At 34.9% G+C, this 20,123-nt stretch overlaps 1 protein-coding gene across 1 annotated transcript in view; it reads right to left on the reverse strand.

Moving 5' to 3' along the window:
* The window catches only part of LOC150110078 (glutathione S-transferase Mu 1-like), a 57,468-nt gene extending 38,416 nt beyond the window's left edge, over positions 1–19,052 (reverse strand). The window contains exons 1-2 of the mRNA XM_090397816.1: positions 18,897–19,052; positions 15,827–15,967 (exon numbers count right to left, since the gene is read on the reverse strand). Of these exons, the coding sequence (XP_090253942.1) occupies positions 15,827–15,967; positions 18,897–18,929 (174 nt within the window). The 5' untranslated portion in view covers positions 18,930–19,052. The remainder of the gene's footprint in view (positions 1–15,826; positions 15,968–18,896) is intronic.
* Positions 19,053–20,123: the final 1,071 nt, after the last annotated feature.

Below are 20,123 nucleotides of genomic sequence, written 5' to 3' on the forward strand. Positions count from 1 at the left end.
AAATTTGGTAGGCAAGAATGGTATTGAAACATTTGGTGGGGAAATTTTCATAGAGGAGATGAGATTTAGTTTTCATTGGGGGGGGGGGGGGGATTAGAAAACATCCAGAATTTTTGAAATAAGAGGGTAACTGATCTTTGGATTGTGGGATATGAAGACTAGACAGAGGGAATACAATTTGCAGAATATTATAAGAGATGACAGATTAGTTGGCAAGTTACTAGGTTAATGTGAAAGAATTTTTTCATAGAATGGGAGATGAGACAGAACAAGAGGACATTCCTATTGACTGCATAAAGTTCTGGGCAAGGAGCAGGTTCTTTGCATGGAGAGCGATTAGAATACATTGCCTGAACACATTTTTTGACAACATTTCACTTAGAACTACTCATTGGTTCAGATATATAGATGACATTTTTGCTATTTGGAATGGCTCTTATGAATACAACAGCTTCTCTCTAAATTAAATGCACTTCATCAAAGGATCCAGTTCACCCTAGAAGTAAATAAGCAGTTAGCCTTTTTATATCTTTTAATTCTTTGCCAACCAGATGGTAACGATTTTGTTGGTGACCTACATTTCTCAGTATATAGGAAAAAGACTCAGAGGCCATTATATCCATGCTGAATCTCATCATCCCAGTTTAAAAGGCAGGAACTATTACAGAAAGAATTGCAATATATTATTTCCTCTTTTCTATCTAATGGATAGAAGAATTCTTTCATCAAAAGAGCTTTAAATAGTTTTGATATATCTTTCTCTTCTAATACAGAAGAAATAACACTTATTCCTATCCCTTATGTTCAAGGCATTAGTGAATGCATAGCAAAAGTTTTAAAACCACTAAGTATTTTTGTTGCCTTTCGACCCATCAAAAAAAAAAAATCATCTTTCTCACTTCTCCAAAGGACAAGCTTCCACATTTAAGTCATCCAGGTGTCTACCAAATTCCTTGCTCTTGTGGGTTATCTTATTTCGGACAAACAGGAAGATCTGTTGCTTTTATTCAGATATAAGAATAAGTTGTATATTCAATATCTTGAACTGAACAGTCTGGACTTGCAGAGCATGCCATCAACACTAGACAGAGTTCACTGGAATAAGACAGAAGAACATGACAAGCGAAAGAGTCCTTCACAAAAAAAAAAGTCTGCTTTATAAAGAAACATGAAACTTTACTTCACTCTCCCGACTTAAACAGACCCGATGGTCTACGTCCATCCCCTTTGTAGGAGATAGTACTTTTTAAATCTGCTAATTTATCCTAACTTTAATTGTGTGCACACATACATACATGCACGCACGCACGCACACATATATATATAGACAAAGGCCTCTTCCAGTTCTTTCCACATTTCTCTGTTCTTGGCAATGGTTGACTAACAAAATTTGACAGTTTGTCACGGCACTGTCTTTTAGGATGTCCTCGGCCTTGTTTCCCTTCTGTTTGGATCCAGTTAGTATGGTGATCCATCGCTCATCTTCTCTTTTGGATAGATGTCTGGCCCATTTCCATTTTAGTCGCTTATGGTGAAGAATGATGTAAGTGAAGCAAAACCCCTGGATAAGAAGCCAGACTCTGCGAGTCTGGCTTCTTATCTTTTAATGTGATGCCTAGCATCAACCTCTCCATTTTTCTTTGAGTTGTTAGTTTATTTGCCAGTGCTTTTGTAAGCAACCAAGTTTCATAATCATGTGATGACTGGAAGTATACACTGGTTATATGTCTTCCTTTTTAAACAGAGTGGGACATCCATTGTTTTGAAAAATGCTTTTCAGTTTTCTGAATGCACCCCAGGCAAGTCTAACTCTATTTCCTTTTGGAATCTGCAATTCAGATCAATGAGATGACTTAAGTATGTATATGAAGAGACTCTTTCCAAGAAATTGTTTTCTATTATGTTTTTTGGTTTTACAAAATGATTAAACATGATTTTAGTTTTTTCTGTTTATTTTTAGACAGACTTTTCTGCTTTCATGATATAGGTCTTCTGGAGTGTTTGCAAAAATTATATCCTCTGCATATCTTAGGTGTGTTAAAGTTTATTAATTTTTATATCAAGGTTTATCTAATTTATATTAAATTAAATATTTAATATTATTTTTAGTGTGTGTGTGTATGATTAAACATGATTTTAGTTTTTTCTGTTTATTTTTAGACAAACTTTTCTGCTTTCATAATATAGGTCTTCTATCATTATATTAAGTTCTTCTGGAGTGTTTGGTCTTCATTGTGTTTTCTTACACAATGCTCTGATATTTAAATTCTCTATATACAGAAAACCCACTCATACTAGATATCTGCACTGTCAATCTCATCATTTTCCACCACAAAAAGCTCAGAACTATTTCTACCTTAAGACACAGAGCACACTCTTTTAAATGAACCAGATGAACTCCAAAAAGAAATTAATCACCTTTCTCTTATTTTTTAAAGAAAATGGATATTCTGAAAAAACAATTAAGAAATTTCTTCTGGATCCTCCTAGGCAGTGCACTACAGAAACTACTATTTTTAAAGGTAGCATCTCCATCCCATACATTAGTTCAGTCTCCAATAAATTGGCTAAAGTCCTTAAAAAAATACATCAGGACGTTTTTCACTACTCTTCCTAAAATCCGTTCTCTTATAAGCCATCCGAAGCCTATTCATCACAACCTAAAATATCCAGGTGTATATAAATTATGGTGCGATTGTAATATTCCTTATTTTGGACAGACTAAGGAATCTATTGAACTACGTATAGAGGAACATAAGAGAGATATCTCCTATAAAAGATCACATGCAACTGTGTTATCCAGTCATGTTCTTTTCTCAAACAATCCTCATGATGATCTCCAAAGTCACTCAGTTTGCTGGGATAGATGAGAAAACATTTTTCGCTGCAGTGATGAGTTTGAAAGGAAAATTGTGGAATCCAGGGGAACCCTCCTTAATCCTGAACTCTTAAACAACAATTTGAGTTACAACATCCCTGATAGCCATACTGCAGTTGTTCAATACTGGCATTCACGAGAGCCTACAAGCACGCATGCAATAAACAATGGCAAGTTGGATATAAAAACATATTTTTTCAAGCTGTTCTATGTCAATTATGTATTGCATTTTTACCTGTGATTCTCAGTTTTTTTAGAAACTTCAATTTTTATTATTTTCTACCTTTAGTTGATACCTGATGAAGGCTGTAAAAAGCTGAAACTAGTATCGTTCTCATTAAAACTTAATATTTTATCTCGGCTTAAAGTCATTAAATCTATTTTTAAAATATATTATAACAAGCGAGTCGAAGCTCACGAATACATATACACATATTAAAAGAAGTTTCAGGATACCATCTACAAACAAAATTATGGTCTTGCAATGGGTAATCTGTCACCTGTACTTGGAAACATCGATTTAGAAGTTAAAGCCATCTCTTCTTATCCTTTAAAACCAACAATTTGGAAAAGATATTGACGACATTTTCCTGATTTGGAGCCATAGCCGTGAATCTCTCCTGAACTTCCTAGAACATCTAAATAATCAACATCTGAACATAAAAATTACGGCCGAGTTTGAAGCTAATGGTTCTCTTCCTTTCTTGGACATCAAACTGACACATTCCTCAGGGAAATTAAAAATTTCTACTTACAGAAACGCTACCCACACCAACAGATCTCCACAGTCAATCCCATCATTATCCTTCTCAAAAGTTTGGAATCATTTCTACACTAGGACATCGTGCTTGCTCTCTTCTTGATGATGAGAGAGAACTTAATAAAGAACAATTTTCTCAGTTCTACTTTTTCAACTAAATGGTTATTCTCAAAAAACTATTGACAAAGATTCGGTGCAAATGTGATATATACCTTACTTTGGCCAAACAGAGAAATCGATCAAGTTACGTATTGAAGAACATAAAAGACATCAGTCACAAGAGAACATGAGCCAGTGGTTCGTCTAGTCATGTTCTGTTCTCGGCTGATTCTAATGAATCAAACCTTAGCCATACAGTCCTATGGGACAAGTCTAATAACATTTTCCATTGCCACGATGATTTAGAAAGGAAGATAATAGAATCAAAAGAAATCATTCTCAACCCCCCTACATCTCAACAACCCGAGTTGCAACCTTTCAGAATGTCATTGTCCTACGATCAAATACTGGCATTCGCGAGTTGCTAAACACATGCATCCACCCAACAAGAGAACAGTTTTGAATGCACAGACTTCAACGTTGAAATATATACAGTAACTTTCCATGATGTTTACAGTTATTTCCCCTCTATGTATGTGAGCCCTGAAGAAGGCTGATACAAGCTGGAACTAGTTGTGCTAATAAACTCCCATTTTTCTCTGTTTCTAGTCATTCAATTATTTTAAAAAAGTATTTAAAAAAACAATTTTTTTTAACTAAGTTAGGAAACTTAACTTTTTTTTTAGTTATCTTACATGAGCTACCAAGTGGTGCCCTTTGAAATTGCCAGTTACATGTAATGAAGATGCCTGCGATACTCAGGCGAAAATGCTACTAATAAATAATATTTAAGTAGTTAATTCCATTATTATAATTTTAAGTAATTGCCTGAAGTAGTGAATGAAGACATGTTAAAGTAAGAACAGAAAGAAAATTTGAAACATTTGTTTATAAAACTAGACTATTAAATGACATAAATGTACAATGGCTATATGAACAAAGAATTAACCAATACCTAGATGAAATGGAGAAAGAGAAAGGCTTAATATAAAAACAATACTAAATGCAGTAACAAATGAAAGCTTAAGAAAGACCAAAAAATTCAATAAAAGGAAAAAAACTGAAGATCTGGGATGACACAATCAAAGAAATAATCAAAAAGAAGCCTATCACAAATGGTTAAGCAGTAAAAGATTAGAAGATGAAATAGAATATAAAAGAATAAGAGCCTAGCTAAAAGAGAAGTCAGAAAAAGACTGAGAATCATGGAACAAATTTGTTTCTAATTTAGAAAATGACATAAAATAAGACCCAATGTATACAAGATTTTGAAACACTTAAATGCAGATACCAACGAAAACATAAAATTAAACACTGAATTGAAATTAGAAGAATTTCTAAATTACTACACAGAATTGTGGACAGAAATATTTTAAAAAGACAACTGGCAAACAATTAACGAGAAATAACTAAAGAATTAGAAATCAGCCTGAAAGAAACAAGAAACAGAAAATCACCTGGAGAAGATAAGCTAGGTTCAGAACTATATAAATACGCAGGAACAAGATTCAAAGAAAGACTCATTTTTAAATAAAATTTAGCCAACTGGTATCCCCCAATAGATAGAATAGAAAAAAGCAATTGTGATTCTTATCTTTAAAAAAGGTAATAGAGATGACTCTAAAAACTATAGAGTTATCAGTATACTAAATTCCTGTTACAAAATATATAGCAGAATCTTAAATAGCAAACTAATGAAATATTGGGAAAACTTTATTTTAGAAGTACAGAATGGATTTAGAAAAGGACGATCATGTATAGACTCAGTCTTTTGCCTAAAATTCATAATAGAGAACAGAAGAGAATACAATTTAGAAATACATTTCATTTATTGACTTTGAAAAAGCATTTGACAAAGTTAAAAGAAACATTATTTAACATATTAAAATAAAGACATAAAATAATATCCTAAAAGCTACCACAAGTATATATGAAAATAATCATATACAAACAAAATTAAATCACGAGCTATCATATACGAGAGAGATAAACCAAGGGGTCCAACAGGGATGTCCCCTCTCAGCTACTATTTCTAATATTTACTTAAATGAAATAATAAAATGGAATAAAAATTTACATCGAGGAATTAAACTTTCTCCTACAGTGAACTTAAACACTCTCCTTTTTGCCGACGACCAATTACAAATTCTGAAGATAACTTATAGAAAGCTATTTTAGATCTAAATGAGATAGCCAAAGATTATAGTATGATAATATCAACAGAAAAATCAAAAACTATGGCCTTTAAAAGACAAGATCCAGCAAGAACTAAAATAGTAATAGATAACAAGATCTTAGAACAGGTGAATTCATTTAACTACCTAGGATGTATGATCACATATGAAAATGAAAAAGATATAAACATAAAATTTGCAAAATATTTAAAAATAACAGGTGTAATTTACTCTATATATATAAACCAAACCTAGTTCAAAAACAAACCAGACTAAAAGTATACAATACATTAGCCCTACCAGCCTTAATGTATGGAAGCAAAACCTGGACAATAAAACAAAAAGACAAACAAAGATTAATAACAGCAGAAATGAAGTTTATGAGAAAAACTACAAAGTATACCCTATTTGATCACAAAAGAAACGAAGAAATTATGAAAGAATTAAACCAAGGACCAATAATAGAAAAAATTAAAAAATATACACATAAATGGATGGAACATGTTTAAAGAATGAAAACAAAGATTACCAAAACAAGCCTTAAAGTACAAGCCATTAGGAAAAAGAAAATCAGGATGTCCTCAAACTATTCAACAATGACCTCTAAGGCCAGAACAGGCCATGCTAGGCCTAAATCCTTGATATGCATGATGAGAAATGACATTTACCAATTTATACAGTTCAAAGAAAAAATTATGGCAACAATGATCACAACTGTATTGTTTTAGCAGGCTAGGAATTAAAAGTTGAGGGTAACTACACAGGTTTCCATAAATTAAGGGAAAAAGAAAAATAATTCAAACAGTATGATGAATTTTTATGCAGATCAGTGAAATGAAAAGTAGTATGATATAAGATGTGAAAGAAACACCCACAAAAATTGTAAATAGTTCAGTTCAAATTCAGTAACAAATCGGAACATGAGGACAATGGTCAAAAAGCCCCAATAAGAAATGTCATCATCCCTCTTAGCAAATAGCATTCACAATGTTTCATACTGGTTATAATGGTCTCTAGGAGCTCAACTGGATAACTATTGTTCCTACAAAGCTCTGCCTAAGTCCTTCAAAGTTTTTTTTGAGGATGAGCAAAAAGAGCAATAACATATCTACCTACAGCATCCCTGGCATGTTTAATAAGATAAAGGTCAAGAGACCTGACTGACCAGTCCATATGCATGATAGTCTCTTCATCTATAGTTCACCATTCATGGTTCTACCAGAAAGCACATACAGCTTGACATAATCCCCAACAAGATGCATCCTGAAACCATTACTATCTCCACCATAAGCATCCCTTTTATAGATGTTAGAAGGATAATGTGCAAGTGCTTGGTGTAAATCAGCACCAAGCATGTCTGGTGCTGATTTGTAGAGCAAATCAGGACTCGTCTATAATACCGATGCCTAGTGGTCTTGAGTCCAACTGATGTAGACCCTGGACAATTTCAAATGTTCTCTCCAGTGGCAAAGTTGCCACACAGACCACCTTCATGAAGCTTTCTGAACACAGTGGAAGCAAATACCAATGTTCTTGTAGGTGATGCAATGTTGTCAAAGGCAGATTTGGTGTAGCACTCGTTTCAGGGAACAGATAATCAGAAATCTGTCACCCACTGCAGGTGTAGCCAGTTTGTACATATCAGGAAATTGATCACGAAAGAATTTAATTCCACTTAAAACCAAGTTATCACTTTCCATTTCAAAACCTATATATGGTATTTTGTATTCTGTGAATGTGGCTATCAGAGTAGGCTAAAATAGCCCACAAACAACCTTGATTTCCCAGTTCTCGAGAGTAAAGAGTCTAGACCCAAATCTCTGAAAATTACAGATGTGCTCAGGAGAAAAAGGAGAATGTGACTTGAGTATTATAATAAGTTACTGACAATTGAGGATAAACCTCACCTCGACTGGGCAGCGTTTCATCAATTTAGGTTAGGGGTCAAAGAAGAACTGAAAGAGACCGCCTATAAAAAGAAAATCAAATCTTGAGAAATGTTTCCTCACTGTGAATGAAAAAAAAAGTTGGAGACATGTCCTGCTTCTGCTAGCAGCCACATTAAATGTCATCAAAAAGGCTAATGATTCCTCTTGTGAAAGCAAGAGTAAAAAGGGCTCAAGCACAAGCAAGGGAAAGACTGATGAGGATCAAAATGAAAGGGAGGGAGAAAGATCAATCAACATCAATCAAGCAACTGACAATAAAACAAACATCCCAAAAGAAGTACGGCTAAACTAACATGGAGGAAGTACGCACTATAATAAGGCAGGAAGTAGAATGGCTACAGTCTATGATGGAACATCTTGATGCTGTTATGAAGCAGCTGGCGGCAATGATAGCAAAGACCTCCGAATTATCTCGTCCTCAATTAGAGAGGAATAATTAGGTAAAAAATTAAGGGAGCCTCCCAAATGCTTTAATTGCAATAAATATGGGTACTTGGCTTGCAACTGTTTCAGAAACAAGAGACCCTCCAACAGAAATAAAATAATTGACTATGTTCTCCCCAGGACCTTTTTAATCGGCAAACCATCTGGCTGGTTTTACTGACCGCCTGGCTAATTAATATTATGAATTGACATGGCTAAATAATGAGCAAGAATGGAAAAATAATTTAAGACATTTTTTAATTAATAGTGATGAGAAATCGAACCTGGAGAGCCTCGATACATAAAAAATGATGGTACAACATGACAAAATTTCATGCTGGCTGGGGCATCGCCCAGTTAAACAAGATCCCTGTTGTTTTTGCCATGGAACCAGGGCGAACAGCGAAAAGTCAGCTACTGGAACAAATCTGAAAACACACCCCAACTCAACATCACCAGAGTTAAAGATCGGTTCTATCAACATAAGAAGCCTGAATGGCAAAGAAATGGAGCTAGCTGAGGAATTAAATAAGTACCAGATGGACATAATAAGGATGACTGAATCAAAAAAGACAAAAACTGGTGAGATCTTTCTGAGCAATAAATACAAAAATGTTATATTCAGGCAATGACAAATCAAAGAAAAGAAGGAGCAGCCATAATATTCAACACAAAATATGAGGCTAATCTTCTTGAATGGCAGTCAGTCTCAAGTAGAGTAATATGGGCAAAATGAGAATGAGGAACTGGACAATGAGACTTATTTGTGCCTATGGTCCCACAGAAGGTTCTACTAAGGTAGAAGTGGAGGGATTTTTTGATGCTTTAGAAAAAGCAACTGACACAATGAAAAAGGAAAAGTTGGTCCTTGTTGGGGATCTAAATAGCAGAGTAGGAAATGATTGTGAGACATACAAAAATATTTTGGGAAAATTTGGAGAAAAGAGCAAAGCTAATAATAATGGCAAATATCTGTTGGATTTCTACTCAGGACATGGACTGGTTATTACTAACACCATGTTCCAACATAAAAATGTGTACAAATTCACATGGAGAGAAGAGGCAAGGAATAAGAAAAGTCTCATTGACTATGTTATTGTTGATGTTTTCTCCCTGGTGCAGGACACCAGAGTGTACAGAGGATTTGAAATTGGAAGTGATCACTATTTAGTCTTGAGCAGGATAAAATTGAATTTCATATTGAAAAGAATAACATGTAAGAAAGTTTTAAAGCGAATAAAAGTTGAGCAGCTCTCAGATATGAACTGTATACTAAAATACACAAAGATTATTGAAAAAAAATGAAAGAGTTTGAGAACAGGAATCAAACCTTGGAGATTCAGCAGCAAGCCTTGAAGAAAGCCCTGATTGATTCAGCTAGAGAGGCATGTGGTGAAGTTGTCTGCAATGATAGAAAAATTAGAACTCCATGGTGGACACAGGTAGTTAAAGAGGCAGTGAAGGAAAAGAAAGCATATCAAAAGTTCCTGGCAAATAAGTCAGCTTGTGCTCTTAGAGAATACAGAGACAAATGCAAGAATGCTAAACACTGTAAAACTAGCTAAACAAAAGTCATGAGAGAACTTTGGCAAGAATATAGAAAATAAATATCAAGACGGTGGCAAAATATTCTGGGAGGTTGATGAAGAAGCTTAGGAATGGAGGAAAGAGTGCTGTAAAAGGAGTTAGAGATGATAAAGGTGACATGAAAACAGAAGAAAAACTTCGAGTCTTTGAAAAACTGCTAAATGAAACAAGCAGCGATGACAGCACAGCGGTAAAAAACACTGACCGGGCATGCAGTAAGGAATACATATCCATACTTGAAGTAGAAAAAGCCATCAAAGGCTTAAAATGTGGAAAGGCAAGAGGAGTAGATGATATTTGACAAGAAATGCTGAAGTATGGTGGTATAAAAGTCTTACAGTGGCTGCACTGCATAGTTCAGAAAGCCTGGACATAGGGATGAATTCCCGATGATTAGAGTAGAGCTCTCATAATACCCATATATAAAAAGGGAAATAAAACTGCAAGAGGTATTTTCCTACTAAGTGTTCCTGACAAGGTCTATGAAAGTATACATGAGAAACGATTGAGAAGAATTGTGGATGAAAAGCTGGTGAAGAACAAGCTGGATTCAGGCCAAATAGAGGCTGTCAGGATCAGATCTTCACTTTACTAAAAACAGTCGAGAATGCATGGGAATATAACAAAGATCTGTATTTAAGTTTTGTCGATTTGGGAACGGCATATGACAAGGTGCAAAGGAGAAGCTATTCAATACGCTACAGTTATATGGTGTCAATGGGGCATTATATCAAGTAATACTTAGTCTTTGAGTTGTAAGTCAGCAGTTAGATTTGAAGTACAGGAAGATGGTATAATGTTAAATCTGGTGTGAGACAAGGGTGTACATTATCCCCTCTGTTATTCATTATCTATAAGGATAACATTATGAAGGAAAGTGGTATTAAACATGATATCAAAATTGGAGATGTTAATGTCAGCTCTTTGCTTTATGCAGATGATGATGTACTTCTGAATAAATCCACTACAACTCTGCAAGATTCTCTGACTAAATTGAACAACTGTTGTAATAGATATGGTATGAAGGTCAGCAATAGAAAGACAAAGAAAATGAAAATGTCGACGGTGTTGTGAATGGAGAACGCGTGGAACAAGTAAAACATTTCAGCTACTTAGGCCCGTTTTTAATGAAGATGGTAAATTCAATATAGAAATAGACAACAGAATCAGCAAAGCTGGTATGATGGGAAGTCAACTGAATAAATTCATATGGAATAAGAGAGAAATTAGTCGGGAACACTAAATTAGCTGTATACAAGACAGTGTTCAAACCAGTTTTAACTTATGGATCTGAGAGCTGGGTCAGAAGTAAAACACTTGACCAAAGACCACAGATATGAGAGTTCTGAGAAAGATTAGAGGCATGAACAGATGGCATCAATGGCAATATCATATTAAAAATGAGGATATTAGGAAAGAACTTGACATTGTCAGCATCTAGGAATGCATTAGCAGAGCTAATCTTAAGTGGTATGGTCACTTAAACAGAATGGGTGAAGAAAGATTAGCAAAACAAGTGTTCTCTGCCAGGTTTGTAGCAAAACGATCCAGAGGAAGACCAAGATATTGGTGGATTGATACGGTACAAAGTGCCTTAGATGATAGAAATATAAGATCTGATAATGTTGAAGTCTTGACAAGTAACAGATTTATTTGAGGAAAATTGTAGTTAGGAAGTTAGTAATGATGTAATTTTTTTCATGTAGCACTATCATATTCTATAAACCCCTTGAGGATACATGGCAGGAATTTGATGATGAGTCTCGATACTTGTGAGACCAGCTCAATTTCTTGCATTGCAAGCCAATCTTGAGAGCTTCGGATATTCAATTTGATACACACCAGTCTGTACATGGAAGAAGACAAAAATCAGGATCTCAAATACAACAGTATTGATTGCAAAGAAGATCTTTTATAAAAGAGGCATAATTTTGATGTTTGAAAGAAATAAATTGTGAAAATTATGCGAATTCGAATCGAAGGCAAAAATCGATGTTAAAAATATACATTTATTTTTCTGAATAATGGTTTTTGTCCGAAGATCGTGTGTCAAGTATTTAATATTTTATTTTCTAAAAGAAAATAGGCCTGTGCATCAAATAAGTTGTGATCTCAGGGAATTCTCGAAACTCTCGAGGACTATGATGCCAGTCTCGAGTGATACCAATTCACATTCCTAGTAATTAAATACTTATAAATAGTAAAATTGCAACATAACGAGCGTTGTGTCTCAGGTATTACTGTCAGTGCACAATTCAGTGATTTGTTCTGATTAATTTAATAACAATGATATTTTGTATTTATTAAATTACCCCACGAGTAAAAAGCCAAGTCAGAAAACCACACTCTTAAGTTATTTTAAGAAAGATGAAACCAATTAGCATAGTAGCAAAGACATCAAATCAACAACAGAATAGTCAATTTCTGCAGTCTCTCTTTCAAGTGTAAAACGTGCGTCTAAACACCGCTTATCGGGTATTAACAGTGAGTGGTTTAAAAAATTCCATTGGTTAGTGGTGAAAGATAATGAAACGATGTGGTCCACATGTATGAAATATGGAAAGAGACGACTCACAAACAAGGAAGTGATTTGGGTAACTATGCCACGCACAATATTTCGAAAAGAAAGCTTGGTTGACCATGAACAAAGCAAGTTACACACGGATTCTTGATCAGATATAATTGAAAAACGCATACTAGAAGAAACTGGAATAGGGCAAATTGAAAAATCAATTTCAATAATTTGCAGAGAGATGCTTTTCTGGGAGCTCTAAGATCTATGTATTGGTTAGCGAAAAATGAGTTACCACATACATTATTTGAAAAATTGCTTGAACATTACAAGGGTATGGGCTGTTCCTACTTAGAACATCTTAACGTTGGTAAAAATGCAGATTATACCTCAGAAAGAATAATGCAGGAGTCTATTGATATTTTAGCATCAGAAATTAGATCTGAAATATATACATCCTGCAGATTATTTCAGTGTTTTATGTGATGAAAGTAGAGACATCAGTTTTAAAACAGCCGATTGTGTACATTAAATATGTTTGTCAACTTAGAAAAGAGGTCAGGGTTAGTTTTGTATCAACTTGCAAAATCATTGATGGCAAAGGTGAGACTATAACAAAGCAATTGAAACCCTTGACAGTCTAGGCTTAAAAATTTGTAATCTGGTGGGCCTAGGATCTGATGGAGCAGCTATCATGATTGGAAAGCAAAAGGGAGTTGCAAAACTGCTCAAACAGATGGACTCATGGTCAACTGTCATTGTGTAAACCACCGACTGGCTCTTGCTAGTGCCCAAGCAGCTGCTGAAGTGCCTTATTTAGTCATGTTTAATGATATCTTAAGGCAATTGTTTTTCTTCTTCCAAAATTCCTCAGTCAGGATGGCTGGTTTAACCCAAATCCAAAATATACTGAACAGTCCTCAGATTAAACTTAATGGCTAGTGATGCCAGATGGCTGTCTCATGATTCTGCAGTACAGTCTTTAAGAGAATGCTTGGTGGGTATTATAGCTGCATTAGAAAGAGGCCATCGAACAAAATAATATCAGAGCTGAAGGTTTAAGTACGTATATCAGAACATACAATTTCGTAGCTTCACTAATGATGCTTTCAGATGTGTTACTGCATTTATCTAAGTTGTCTAGATCATGACAAAGGCAAGATGTTGACTTTACTGAAACAGAGCCAGTCTTAGAAGCCAGTAAACTATCTATCATGGAAATGAAAGACACTCCTGCCAGTCATTTTCAAAATCTTCAGCATCTTTCAGGTGAATGGTCAGACCTTCACAATGATTATTCAGATTCTAATGTTATTACGTTTAAGACTACAATATATGATAAATACATAGGCAAAGTTATTAAACACCTAGAAGCAAGATTTCCAGATATGCCAATCATTTCAATGCAGAAAGTAATGATCAACATGAGGCTTCCGAGATTCTTTTTTGATTATCATTCTAGAAATGGAAGTCCTGCATCCCGAAACCATTACTACCTCCACCATAAGTGTCCCTTTTACAGATGTTAGAAGGATAATGTATACCTGGTTCTCTCCAGATCCAAGTATGTCTGGTGCTGATTTGCAGAGCAAATCAGGACTCTTTCTGTAATACCAATGCCTAGTGGTCTTGGGTCCAACTGATGTAGACCCTGGACAATTTCAAATGCTCTCTCCAGTGGCATGAGAGAAGTGCCATATAGACCACCTTCATGAAGCCTTCTGAACATAGTGGAAGCAAATACCAATGTTTCTGTAGGCGATGCAATGTTGTCAAGCTGATTTGGTGTAGCACTCGTTTCAGGGAACAGATAATCAGAAATCTGTCACCTACTGCAGTTGTAGCCAGTGGCGTTCCTTTACTATATCTCCAGGAAGTTTGTGGGCTGTTGGAATTGGTTCTATAATCTATGAACCATGGAATGACACAGGCTCTCTCTGCTGACTTTGACTGGCCTCTAGTCATAACAATGACTCACCATCTAAATTCATCTGTTAAATGATATCTTGCAGTCATATCCAAGAATTTTGCTAACATTTGCTAACTCTGAAAATACCAGTAGTGGTGGTGGGCAATAGATGGTAGTTGATGTTTGTTGTAGTTGATAGATTGAGTGGTGGAGACAGTTGTAGAGTAGGTGCCCTCCCTTGATAAATCCCCTGGACTCTGTAATAACAATAGTGTCTTGTTCTCACTCCAGACAAAATAAAAAAAATCCGTCTGAAATGCCTGTTTTTATACCACAGCTCATCTGCACACACCACTGACAGCACCACTCATTTGTGTTTAATAGCCAGACTCAGCTTTTTACATAACATACCCAATTTTCACCCTCCCCTTTCTGAGTTATGATTTTTCTGTTTTCTAAATTTGTGGAAACCATCGTAGTTAGATGTATCAGCAATTTATGTAGTAGAAACTGTTTTCAAAATAAATTTAGCAACTGCAATCTGAATCACAAATTATTCAGTGTCATGCATAATTTCTGAGAAATTAATTTATTATTGAAAGTTACTATATATTTCTAATGTCTAGAAGTTTTATTGTAATTTAATACTAAATGAGTGAATGCAGAACAAGCTCTATCTCAAGGATATACAGTGGTACCTGGGATTGCGAGTAACTTTGTCTGCGAGTGTTTCGCAAGACGAGCAAAAATTTAAGAAATTTTAACTTGATAAATGAGCAATGTCTTGCAATCCGAGTACTGTATTACCTATACACTTTGTCTGCCGAGCGTCACGTGATCACAAGCCGCTTGGGATTGTGGGTAATTGTCTCACATGCATGGTCTCAGTCGGCATACCTCATTCGTGCTGGTGTTGTGACCACGTGTGTGTGCATAAAGTATTTTTTTATTTTGTGTCCAAATGTAGTGACTGTTCTTAATTAACTGTACTACGAAATGGCCCCAATGAAGAAAAGGATTGAAAGAAGTGGCATCCGTAGTGTTGTGAGGCACGGAGAGGCTGCGAGTTCGGAAGCAAAGGCAGCTGTGGCATTTGTTGCCCAGTTTCAGAAGCTCATGGTTTCCGAGTGTTACCTGCTGCAGCAAGTTTTTAATTGCGATGAGACAGATAGCGATTCCGTTAGTGACAATGAAAGTCGTCCGAGCCAATACAATTAATTGTAATTACTGTAATATGTAATTGTAATGTAATTAATAAATTCGATTACTTTATGTATTTTGTATTAATCATTTTTATATGAATTTTTTTTAGTTTTGAAACAAATCATCTGAGTTTCTATTATTTCTTATGGGGAAATTCGCTTTGATATACGAGTGCTTTGGATTACGAGCACGTTTCCAGAACGAGCTATGCTCGCAAACCAAGGTACCACCGTATCTTGAAATATATATATTGCAGCTAATCCCTGAATGGAAAAGCTATTGATCATAAAAATATAAATTTTCCTTAAACTATCATAAAAAAAAACACTTACATTTGGAAAACTTAGGCCCAGGGAAAACTTTTCATTGAACCAGCCACTTTTGTCATAATCAGGAGGTGGTCCATAATTATACAGCTTCTCTTCGAATTCAGTTTCTGTGTATGCTAACAGCAGTCTAATTGGTTGAGCATACTAGAAAAAATAAAATTTTAGTAGTTTTTTTTTTTTAATACAGTAAGATTTGTCAAGGACAAACAGCTATGCTTATTCTTATATATTTCAAATTTCTAGAAGTTTTATTGTAATTTAAACTAAAGGAGTGAATGCAGAACAAGCACTGTATCTCAAGGTTATATCTAAAATAGATATTTGAGCTAATCCTGAAATGAAAGTTAGATTATATTAAAAAAAAAATAGTTCTGGTCTCCTGGTCCATAAGACATCAGTGCCATACATAAGGAACATAGTTTATTAACTGAAAGTTGGTGTTTGGGAAAGAGGAAGGCTGTTAAAGAAAAAGAGAATGAAAGAAGTTGATTCAGCAAATTTAGAGCTGGATAGAAAGTGGACGTTGACCAGCAGCTGAGTACTTGTTATCACAGTTTCAAATATGAGAAATCATGGTGGCCAGTTTAGAAGATCATTGTCTATGAAAGTACCTACAGAAGAGAAATAAATTGAACATTTAAGATTAACTGGAGTGAATATGTAATAGGAGTCATTAATCAGATTTTCCATTTCTAAATAGCCTCAAGCAACTACAGAAAGGGTCTGACGTTTGTGATACACCATACCACTATGCATAATGTTCTGTGGAGATATGGGATTTATTGTGTTAGTTTTACAACTAAGCAGAAAAGTACATTTTTATGGAGACTGCATAGCTATGTGACTAGAATGGCTAAGGTGAAAGTCAATCCAAGAAGAAAATCATGATCATGTTTGGGGATAGATGACTCATGCCTTCAGATGAAAGCCATTATAATGGCTATGTCATAAACCAAGATCTTCCAAAAAAGACAGTAAATAACTGACCACAATCCTGGTCTGAAATAGGTGATCTGATGATATTGACAAAGCCAATAAATCAACTTCAAAGAGTGGACCCCCCCCATTTTGTAGTGTTTTGAATGTTTAGTGTTACTCTGCCTTTAAGAAAGTAGCAAATTTTATCAAAAGGAATGACTTCAATAGGTTGTTTATCATTCTGTCACAAATAACAGATCAATTTTTTTTTCAGATGTACTCTGAAAAAAAAAATTGTGATTTGTCCATTTTCCCCTTTACAAAAATCTGCAGAGTGGTTAAGAAAAGGGCATATCTCCTGTCCAAGAGACCAAACAGCTTATTCACTGCTAAGATACAATTGTTTTTCTCACTTTCAGAGGCTTGTTTTGTATCTCATTTTATATCACATTTCAACAATAAATTTCAAATGGAGAAAAAGCATTAATTACTAAAACTGTTTTTTGATTTTTCAAATGAAACTGCCATTCATAAAATTCAAAACAAATAAGCTAAGATTTGCTAATAGAGTATAACAATAATAATATAATTTCCATAATAAGTACTTTCATGCAACTAAATCCTACATAATCTTGTCTACACGTGTAAAACATCCTTATCTCTTCTGCATGCACTTTGAGTGATATTAGATAATCTGACATTGAGACGCCAGTCTAAGATAAGCAAACTAGTCATGGTCACTTATCTGAAACATACAATAAGAGCAGCTCATATTTCAAGCTTTAGTTAATCATTTATCAGATTTGAATTTAATTTTCACTGCTATTAAAACAGACCACATACAAGTATTTCTACAGAACTTAATCCAGTAATTAACATTTATAGAAAATGACAAATAAGGAAATATTAAAAAATGTATTGGGGTACAAAACCATTTATATGATGTTTAAAATTTTTGATCAAAGGATTTTAAAATGGCTCAGTGATTTTTAAAATTGTCAGTTTCCCTTTCCCTGAAAGCAGTGCTTGTGAAAGCACTGCTTTCAGGGAAACAGACAATTTCAGATAACTTAAATATGCATTGACAGTTCTGTATGCACACTACTGAAAAGTTAAACCACTGTAAATTATAATACTCTCATTCACTAGATGAACTGGAAGATGGGGAATAGAGGCCAGCCTTCTCTAGTTTAAGAAGGAAACTATTTAATAATTAAAAGCAATGTGGCAATTTCTTTTAGTGATGAGTAGCCTGATGAGCCAATTCAAATGTAATGCTGTGTTTCCAATTGAAGACCATGTAAACTTGACACCATATGGAAGTTCAATACAGGATAAAAACTGATCCTACATCGCTCAGTCTGTTTTGAAGAAATGCTTTGGTCAGAAAGAGCTAGATTCAAATCTCATCTAGGTTGTGGAAAACCATTATCTTGCTTTTCAGAGGAAGCAAGTATGCTAATTTCATATGGAGGTTATAAGATTATTATGCCTTAAAAGTTAATGCTTGCGCAAGCCATACGCAAGATCAAAAAACTTAATTTTATATACATTTGAAGTGGAATTTAGAATTTCCGTAAGTTTCCAAAGAAACTAATGATTATCGAAGTTCTGGAAAGTAATAACGGCCATTATCTACTTAAGTTGTGGCTTCAGGATAAGGCCGATTCATTACACTCTAAGGAAACCGAACAGAATGGACGGAAAAATCTACATTGGTTGTTAAATAAACTGAGGTAGTGATATCTATAACATAAGAAACACGAAAGCGTACTAGGTTTAATCCTTCCACCCTCAAGTAAAAGAACGGTTTGGATTCTTCAGTATACCTAGAAGTAAATAAATTGGTCCAATCAGGATCTACTGGATAATAATTCAGTTATGCAAAACTCTTGAACCAAGAAGCCTGTTACAAAGAGCAAAAGTAGAGATCGGAAACATACACATACATGAGAGTAAGATTATATTTTTCATGTACCCCACCCCAACCCGAAAAATCACAGACTACAACCGCTTGAGATACGATGAGGCGAAAACATTTACAAAATTAACTAAGTTAAGACTTTGCGCCAAGCGTTACGTGGGTGTGGTCACTGTTTTACTACACACAGAAATTTGAAATAAAACACATGTGACATAACTTATATAAACTTACTCCTCGAATTTTCCAGTAGCCAAGAAGAACCATTGCTTTAAAAGTGTTCGGCGATGCCTCCAGCAAAAAAATACAAGAAAATCAACCTAAATGAAAGGACTGCAAACAATAACAGAAACACTGAAGAAGAGAAATAGTAGCGGACGCGCGAAAGTTTATAGGTAAGAGTGCGCCCTCTAGTGATGGACGAATAAATGATTGCACAACATTCAGAGCAGTGAAGTTTGAAGGTCAGATTGATAAAATGCGGATTATGATTAGCGATTCAGTTATCAAAACTAAAATCTCGGGTATAATAAACCAGAGCATGATTGGGAGGAAAACCTAATAGTGTTCGTAAAATAACACTAGTTTTCTAGGAAACTACTGTCATTGTAGCATAAAAAACCACAACAGAACAGAATTAGATAGCGAATTTCTGGAGGAAGAGATATGAGAAATCCATCATCTAAAAACTTACAATTTGTCACTGTTCAATGAAATGAGACAGAATTTTTATTAAAATTAAAAATTACATAACTGCTTGTGCAGTCAGTACCGTCGACAGGGTGTAGCATAGAGGCAGCCTGCCTCACGGTGCGGCTTAATAAGCCGTCATGTGGTTGAATGTAAGTGCCTTCGCTACGCTAACAATTCTTGCTAGCGTAGCAGGTGCGGAAAGAAGTTTTTTCCAAGCTTAATCTGATTAAAAATTATTTGCGAACAGCAATGACTAAAGAAAGATTGATTGGTCTAGCAACTATATCGATAGAGGCGGATATAGCTTATAACTGAAATTTAGAAGAGCTTATAAATAGTTTTATTGTGCGATATCCCCGTAGAGCAAACATTTAATTAATATTATTATGTAATCGTTTCGCCTTAATGTTTCTCTTGTAATAAAAACAAAATAGCATTTGGAGGTTTTCTTATATTTTTGTCTTATAATCCATCAGGGGAAATATATAACTGTTTGCCTCAGGGTACAGTCTAATCTGGCGATGGCCCTGTGTGCAGTAGATGGTAATGTTTCTGCATCCCTACATTACACATGCATAGGAATGCCGTTATAGGTTTTATTCTAGTCACTGACAAAGAACTTTTTCTTGGTATTTTTACTGCGAACTCTTAGGTGGATGATCTCTGACGTCGGCAAATAAGTTTTTTCCCTTCTAAAACTCAGGATTTTCACTCTTTATCTCAAAAGAATAGAACTCGCACGATTTCCAAACAATAATACTCTTTATG

The sequence above is a fragment of the Typopeltis vanoorti genome, chromosome 1 (assembly GCF_054136105.1).
Source record: "Typopeltis vanoorti isolate ZY-2024b chromosome 1, IOZ_Tvanoo_1.0, whole genome shotgun sequence".
Taxonomy (NCBI): Eukaryota; Metazoa; Arthropoda; class Arachnida; order Uropygi; family Thelyphonidae; genus Typopeltis; species Typopeltis vanoorti.